Source organism: Cryptococcus neoformans, chromosome 10 (genome assembly GCF_000149385.1).
Source record: "Cryptococcus neoformans var. neoformans B-3501A chromosome 10, whole genome shotgun sequence".
Lineage (NCBI taxonomy): Eukaryota > Fungi > Basidiomycota > Tremellomycetes > Tremellales > Cryptococcaceae > Cryptococcus > Cryptococcus deneoformans.
Genome location: NC_009186.1, coordinates 960,031 through 967,530, shown reverse-complemented (window position 1 = coordinate 967,530; position 7,500 = coordinate 960,031). Strand labels below are relative to the sequence as shown.

Sequence of the window (7,500 nt, the reverse complement as noted above, 5' to 3'; positions counted from 1 at the left end):
GGGTAGTAATGTCAACTTTTACATTGGGGATTTATCAAACCCCCAAGACGTCGAGAACGCGCTCGCCAAGGTACGTTCTTCCCCCTCCCCACGTTTCCCACTCATTACTTCTTTCCGCTTCTATGCGTGTGTTAACATCCATCTATGACCGTATCTAGTCTCAAGCAACAGTAGTCATCCATACTGCTTCCCCTACCCACGGTATGGGCCGTGCATTGTACGAGAAAGTCAATGTCACCGGTACCCGTACCCTCCTCGACGCCATCCTCTCCCCTTCCTCCACCGTCTCCAAGCTCGTCTACACTTCTTCTGGCGGTGTAATCTACTCTGGCAAGGAGGATATCTGCAATGCCGACGAGAGGCTGGATTATCCTGCTGTCCCATTGGATGCGTATAACGAGACAAAGGTCGCTGCTGAAAAGATGGTCTTGGAGGCTAACGGGCAAGAAAAAGGAGGTGAAGGCGGGGCCAAGCTGTTGACCTGTGCGATCCGTCCAGCGGGGATTTTCGGTCCGGGCGACAGACAGATGATCTCTGGATTCTACAGTGTCGTGAAAAACGGCCAAACCAAATGGCAGATTGGCGACAACACCAACTTGGGCGACTTCACCTACGTTGGCAACATTGCCCACGCCCACCTCCTCGCGGCAGACAAACTCGGGTCCGCCTACCCTTACCACGCGCTCCGCGAACCTCTGCCTGCTATCAACATCACGCTCGGCGATTATCGTATCCCCACTTCGGCCGCTCGGCCTCTCGGGCCGAACGAGCACCCTACACAGGCGGATCTGTTGGCTGCACAGCGCTTTGAAGGCGGTTGGGTGGATGAGACCGATTTGAGGCCAGTATTGAGGACAAAGATGGACCAATTCAGTGCGGATGCGCAAAGGGACGAAGATGAGAAAGGCGACGAGGAAGACGAGGGGATCCCGATCGCCGGGCAAGCGTATTTCATCACGAACGGTGAACCTATTTACTTTTGGGATTTCGCCCGGACCATCTGGCGTCAGCTGGGTCACGTTCCCCCTTACACCATCGTTCTCTCCACCATGATTGGTTTGATCCTTGCTTCTATTGCTGAGTTCTTTAGTAAGCTTTCCGGCAAGGAGCCCGGTTTCACGAGGTTCAGGGTCAGCCAAGCTACGCAGCAGAGGTTTTATGATATCGAAAAGGCAAGGAGGCTGTTGGGTTATTCGCCCGTGGTAGGGATGGAGGAAGGGATGAAGACTTGGACGACGTGGTATAAGGGAGAGTTGGAGAGGCAGAATGAAATGCAAGAGTCGGAGAAGACAAAGTAAACAAACATTTCTTTTCAACATGATTTCTGGCTTTGGAATTGTCTCTTTTTTTTCTTTGCATGTATGAATACAGCTTGATCCTTTTCTACAACTTGTCTTGGTACTTACTCTACAAATTTATACCCTTTGATTTAAAAAAAGGAAAATCTACTCATCATCCTCTGCCCATTTATCCAAATCCCATCCATCAACGTCCTCCCTCCCACCCCGTTCCAACCACTCTTCGAGCTCGAAAAACCTCACCTTTCCCACCACTTTCTTCACATCCCCTTTCTCTCTGCTCGCCCACCATTTCGCTTCCAACCTCCCACAAATCGTTTCCCTCATTACCCTCCCCACTTTCTTTTTCCCCTCTTGCATCGTATTCATCCCCATATTGAACAGTTCCCCATCGAGGGTCTCGCAGCCGACAACGAAGATTTCAGTGGCAGACGGGAGGGAGAGGACGGTCTCGGCGATATCCTCTGCGAGGGAGATGTAGCTCGTCATGGAATTGGAGTTTCCGCCTAGGTAGAATGCCGTTTGCCATGGTCTTTGTGCCTGTGTCTGTGTTTGTTCTTGTTCCTTTCCCCATGTCTTCTTCCCAGACGCAGGAGGAGGGGTATAAAAAACGATGGACACCTTCTCAATGGTAGCCAACGTCCGTTTATGTCGAAAACAGTGTGAATGGGGCTGATAGTCTTTCGCATCATAAGAAAGACCGGTAGGCATGACGATGGTAAGCTCGGACAGAGGAGGCAGGCGGGGGGAGTGGTGAGTGTTGCTTGGGGATGGGGCTCGGGACGGGGTTTTCCCGCTTTGGCTGGTTTGGTTCGACGGGGGGGTAAAAGTGAGGGTGACACTAGGGTTGCGAGAGTGGTTTCTATGCGGTATGAGGGAAAAGGTAGAATGATTCCCGTGGGAGGGTGGGGTAGTAGTAGTGGTGGACGAAGCGATGGAAGGTGCGACTTCAAGGGCAGGTACAGAAAGATAGGACGATACCGTCTCCATACCAACCGGCGTAGTCGGCTGCGACGTCTTGTTAGGGAAGGCGAGTGGTAACACCACCAACGGCGTCCTCGCTCCCAGAATCACCAGCTTCTCGATACTCAACTCTTTCAGGAGTGGGCAATGGTGTGGGTACCTCGGGCAAAACGTCATGTGGTAATCAAACGCATCAGCCAGGACGATCCTCAGCGTATCCAGCTTGGGCATGACAGTGTTGAGCGGTGTTGGAGGGCATGCGGTGTCGTTGAGTACTTGATCTTCATCTTCGTCGTCGCCATGTGAATAGAGCGTCACCTGCCGCGTATGTTTCAACAGCCGGTCTTTGAATTTCTTCCTGCCGACAGCAACTTTGCCGGTGGCAGCTTCATGCACGACGGCCGACCCGCGAAAGACTAGGAAAAAGTCCTTGGACGTGAGGGAGATGTCGTTGTAGAGAAGATCGCCTGCGAGATGGAAGAATAGGCGGGAGACGGTGAGGCAGTGGGCGAGGGTGGAGGGGGAGCAAAAGGTGAGGATGCGGACGAGGACTTGGGTGGGGAGGTGTTCGTCGATGTCTTTTCGGCGGGTGTTGGCTTTGTACGTGTCAGTGCTCGCCTGTTGAGAGAGGTCAAGAGAGGACATACCTGTGTGGTGGAGATTGAGAGACGACTGTGGACGGCGTGGGAGGGATACTTCCCTAGGTGCTGCGAGATTTGTAGAAGATTTATTTCTTTTGAAGCGCAGAGCGTCCTGTCGAGAACAGCCCACAGTCTGTCAGCGACACACCGAGTATACGCCCCAGGATCCCCAGCGCCTTGGTGAATGGTGGACTTCTCTATTCTACGATGCCGTCGTTCCCATGGAGAACCTGAGACGGGACCCTGGCGGCTTTACCCCGCGAGAGGTGGAATGTGACTCACAGCGAGATTCACAAAGCTGCCTACCGAGGGCGCCATCCTTGTGCTATCTGGAGTATGTGTAGGACATGGACGAAGCGTGTTTGCAGAAGGGTATCTATTTAAAAGAACAATGTCGTTCTTGCGCTTTGCATGTGAATCCCTGTTGACGTGGGCCCGCATCGACGTCGGTTGTCAACGTGGACTGGAGACATCACCACATCCTATAAACAAACCCATCCTGGGGACGGAATACACTCGACTGTGCGACGGTATCGACTATGCATTACAGTGTACAAACAAATAAAAAACCAAAAAGACAACCCCGCCCGGTACATCCTAATACTCTCCCTCGAGCGGTGTAGCCGCCGGCGCCGTCGGCCCTGGTCCATTCCTCCAGACTTTCATCACCAGCCAAAGCACGACTACGCCCATCACGATATACGCAATCACACGGTACTGCCGTAAAGCAGAGCTGGCAGCGACGGAGCGAGAGTGGTGGCGCGAGGTGGAGAAGAGGGACGAGGCGAATGAGGAGAATGTGTTGGTCTGTTTTTTTTTTAAATAATAGTGAAGAGATCGGGGGTTAGACCGGGGGTTAGATTCTTGTCCATTAATAAGAAGAGCCAAGAAACATACAGTTCTGTCGAGCTGGACATATATCAAGTCAGCATCCAGCAAATGCATACACCAAACAAAACCAACTCACCTGATCATTCTGACGATTCGCATCGTCTAGGATATCGATCGTCACCTACATTTTGCACAATCCCAAACATCAGCCAATCGCCTTTTTGTGCCCTGCACTCTACGACACGCAGGAAAAAGACGTACCGACCGAAGAGATCTGATTTTACTGTGCAGAGAATTCAACTCTTCCTCATTCTGGTTTTCCAACGTTTGGTCTGTCGCACTGTTCACCCAGGCCCGCCGCGCTGATCAGCTCTTGTTTTTCCTTTGTTTTCTCACGTTCACAATCTCGCGATAGGGAATTGAAAGGTGGGGCTGACCTTGGCATGGTAGATCGGTAGGTACTTGGGGGTTTGGGCTGGTAGCTGATATATGAGCTGGTCGCTGAATTGGTAGCGGCGTTGGTCACTGAGTGATCGCTAGTCGTCGATTCCTTTTTCCCTCTTTCGTAGAGATATGGATACTCTTCTCGGTCCAATCCGGCGCGAAATGAGATAGTATGGATATGTAACGTAAAATGTAAATGATAAGATGAAAAGGTGTATCTCCCAAAATAAAACCAAAAAACAAGAATATCGACACGTCGAAAGCGTTTGACACCGTTGAGATCGGACAACAATACCAAACGCGTTGTCCGTCACCCAACGAAGTTTTCGTGAATTACCACTTCGCATACAACAACTTTTATGGATATTCTCCCCTCGGCTTTGGCCCAATAAACGTTGCACGTGCATAGACCTTCCGCCTGAAAGAAACCCCAAAAACATATAATGCATATATGATACAAATCCCCTCATGTCCATCTATCAGACTCAAGCTCTGCTATTGCTCCTGCTGGACGAGCATGACTAAGCCGATGGTACCCAACAGCGCATACTTGAGTTGCGGGTAATCGTTCTATATTTTCGTTACGATGCCAAAATGAAAACCATGATTAGCTATTTTACGTCTGGCCCTGGTAGAGGGTGAAGTGATTGGAATAGAGAGGGTGGAGGACAGTTGGACTCACCATGGCAATCGTTACGTAGCCGACATATGGGAGGAACCTGGTATCAGGCCTTTTGGTTAGCTTATTTTCCCTCTTCATCCTGGTCCTCGTCCCCATCATATCACACCACATTTCCAAGGCAGAAAGAAGGGGTACAACGGGTGGTTCACGAGAGCATGGAAAAGCAGTGGCTAGGTGATAGCGGATAGTGGATGTATATGAGAGAATGAGCCAAGTCACTCACCCTCGAACTTTACCGATAATATGCCGACGCTCAATCCATTGAAGACCGTTGTAGAGCACGACATCGTCTCCCGGGTTGTTATCGCCTTTTGTGAGGAGGAGTTGGGTTGTGTTTCTGTTTTTTTGCCGGGAGAAAGGGGGGAGGAGGTTGTAAGATGGTTTGTGTAAAAGGAAAAAAGGGAAAAACTAACGTGGTGTGCGATTCTATCACTCGATGGACAATCGGTATTTCACTTCCAGGGCTACATCACCAGATTTTACGTCCTATCAGCTCACCACTCGAGAACGACCAAAAGGAGAAGAAAACAGAGACATACACTTTGTAAACAGTGATATCCCCAACTTCATACGGTACATCCGTAGGGTTTATGAGAAACAGGATATCACCCCTGTAAAATGCTGGTTCCATCGATCCCCTACATCATATAATACACCACATTTTCCTCTGTATCAGCCCACCCACCCTTTAAAAATGAAAGCGCGAGAATGATGAGGAGACGTACGAGAGGACAACGACGATGGGACTTTCGGAATTCGTAAACAGACAGAGACCTTTCCACATCATAAGCCCAGAGGCTACTACCGTTAAGAGGTTGAGTGCTTGGAAAAGCATCTATTTTTCCCCCCGTTCATCCATTGCAAAGACAAGCCGATGGCAAGAGAGGAGAGGAGAGCACCACACACACATAGACACACAAAGCGAGAGCGAGGAGAGAGAGAGTATAAGGGATAAACTTATCAGCAAGATAACATACACTGGAGCCTTGAGCGTGAGAACTTACCCCCTGAACGCCCAATTTCCTCATACGCGCTATCTCGGAGGAGAACATTGTCGGTCTTTTGTGTCTGACTTGGAGGTGAAAATATGACGTGAGGTTAGAGCAGAGCGAGTTTATGGTTTGTGATCTCGCTGGACAGCAGAAGTTGCGTTGGAATGTTAACTTCCCAGATTCCCACGCTGGACGCGTCGGCGTGCTGGTCTTTGAGTTCTCATTTCAGGTCTTTTTTTTTCTTTTTCCTTTCTCTGCGTCATCCGCTCGTTCGAAAGCGCCAAATGGGATAGAACGGAGCAGCTAACAAGGACTACAAGAGGGATGCAAGGCGTAGGGTTTCCTACATCTATAAGCAACAAGATCAGTTCCGGTCCGGAACAGCCATGGGGTAGAAAGTTTTTTAAAAAAAAGTTCTTTGGCGGGAGCATGCCTTTGCCAGACAATCTCTTTGGTAGCTCGGTCAACGACTTTAATGGCTGAGGACCGTTGGAAGGGTTCTCGATGTCGGAAAGCTCCATTGTCAAAAGTCTGCCTGATGTAAATTAGCGCAACAGTTCAAGTTACCAACTATAAGAAGAGAACGTGAGATGTACAAATATGTTACTCTTGGGCAACTCGAGTCATTGACACAATATAAAAGCTTATCGACAGAACTGAATCAAAGCATACTACATAATCATCGTGTCGCAAAGGATCACCTGTTTGATTGTGACAAAGTTCGTCGTCAGAAATGCCAAAGCGTTTATTGCCCAGCTGCGACCCTCGTGACCCATTCCTCTTTACTTGTGTGGAAGGACAACAAGTAGGCATCCCCTCCACTGACCATTGCAACATTACGCGGTTACCCTTCTTGACATTAAAAGCCGTCGGTTAGGATTCAAATTGTTAATGTATTAATTCGTTTTTATTTAGTAGTGGTCAGTCATCGATGCAACAATTGGCCATGGGTGGCTGAATGTCTCTGACAGTAAAAATTGTACCCTTTCGCATTTCGATCATGTCTTTGAGAATCAATTTACTCCTGCAGTAGACAATAAATGAAAAAGAGGAGTCTACAGCCGAGTTCTTACATGAACTATGATGTTGTCCGTCAGAAACAGCTTTGCATTTTGACAGAAGTAGACTCACCCAAGCGACACTGTTGAACTCGGGGTTACTCTCGAATCGTTTGCTGATTCGGAGAGCATCGAAGGACATCTGCTCAACTCGAGAACCAGAAGCGGTGGAGGGAACGGTAGCGGTCTCGCTGTCATCGTTGTAGATCCACTCTCGGGCCTTTTCGGCGACGATGTCGGCGTAGTAAGCGACAGGCACAAGCTGAAAGGGAAAAAGGTCAGTCATATCAAGTAAAGTAAATGTAAGCTGTAGGTATACATACAGAGACGGATCGGGTAGCTCGCGCGTAAGAATAACAGAGGACGTTGACCAAACCCTGGAGCTTGTCGGCAGAGTACTTGTTCTCGTCGGCGACGACAACGTAGTGAGTAGGTCGAGCAGTACCCTGCAAACCAGCGTGGGCTTGCAAATAAAAGTCGTGAATGATGGGAGAGGTAACCAAAGAGTCGACGACGGTTCCGGGGGGCAAGTTGCCGGTCCTGTCCTTGTCGGCATCGCTGGAGGCGAAGAATCGCATAGAGTGCCTCTTG

At 49.6% G+C, this 7,500-nt stretch overlaps 4 protein-coding genes across 4 annotated transcripts in view; 1 reads left to right on the top strand and 3 right to left on the bottom strand.

Annotated features, from left to right (window-relative positions):
• Positions 1–1,298, top strand: part of CNBJ3060 (hypothetical protein) — a gene marked incomplete at both ends in the record, with an annotated part of 1,495 nt that extends 197 nt beyond the window's left edge. Inside the window, 2 exons of the mRNA XM_767937.1 lie at positions 7–70; positions 159–1,298. Coding sequence (XP_773030.1) covers positions 7–70; positions 159–1,298 — 1,204 coding nt within the window. The remainder of the gene's footprint in view (positions 1–6; positions 71–158) is intronic.
• A 147-nt stretch (positions 1,299–1,445) lies between these two features.
• Positions 1,446–2,906, bottom strand: CNBJ3050 (hypothetical protein; the record flags this gene model as incomplete). The annotated part of the gene is made up of 1 exon (XM_767936.1): positions 1,446–2,906. The coding sequence occupies one exon, from the start codon at positions 2,904–2,906 to the stop codon at positions 1,446–1,448; it is 1,461 nt and encodes a 486-aa protein (XP_773029.1).
• A 1,737-nt stretch (positions 2,907–4,643) lies between these two features.
• CNBJ3040 (hypothetical protein) lies at positions 4,644–5,911 on the bottom strand (the record flags this gene model as incomplete). Its single annotated transcript, XM_767935.1, has 8 exons — positions 4,644–4,747; positions 4,805–4,896; positions 5,083–5,196; positions 5,273–5,323; positions 5,399–5,497; positions 5,585–5,694; positions 5,768–5,815; positions 5,864–5,911. 8 exons carry the CDS (start codon positions 5,909–5,911, stop codon positions 4,644–4,646), a joined length of 666 nt encoding a protein of 221 aa, XP_773028.1.
• Positions 5,912–6,920: 1,009 nt separating this feature from the next.
• Positions 6,921–7,500, bottom strand: part of CNBJ3030 (hypothetical protein) — a gene marked incomplete at both ends in the record, with an annotated part of 3,604 nt that continues 3,024 nt past the window's right edge. Inside the window, 3 exons of the mRNA XM_767934.1 lie at positions 6,921–6,929; positions 6,983–7,171; positions 7,233–7,500. The exon at positions 7,233–7,500 is cut by the window's right edge and continues 852 nt beyond it. Of these exons, the coding sequence (XP_773027.1) occupies positions 6,921–6,929; positions 6,983–7,171; positions 7,233–7,500 (466 nt within the window). The remainder of the gene's footprint in view (positions 6,930–6,982; positions 7,172–7,232) is intronic.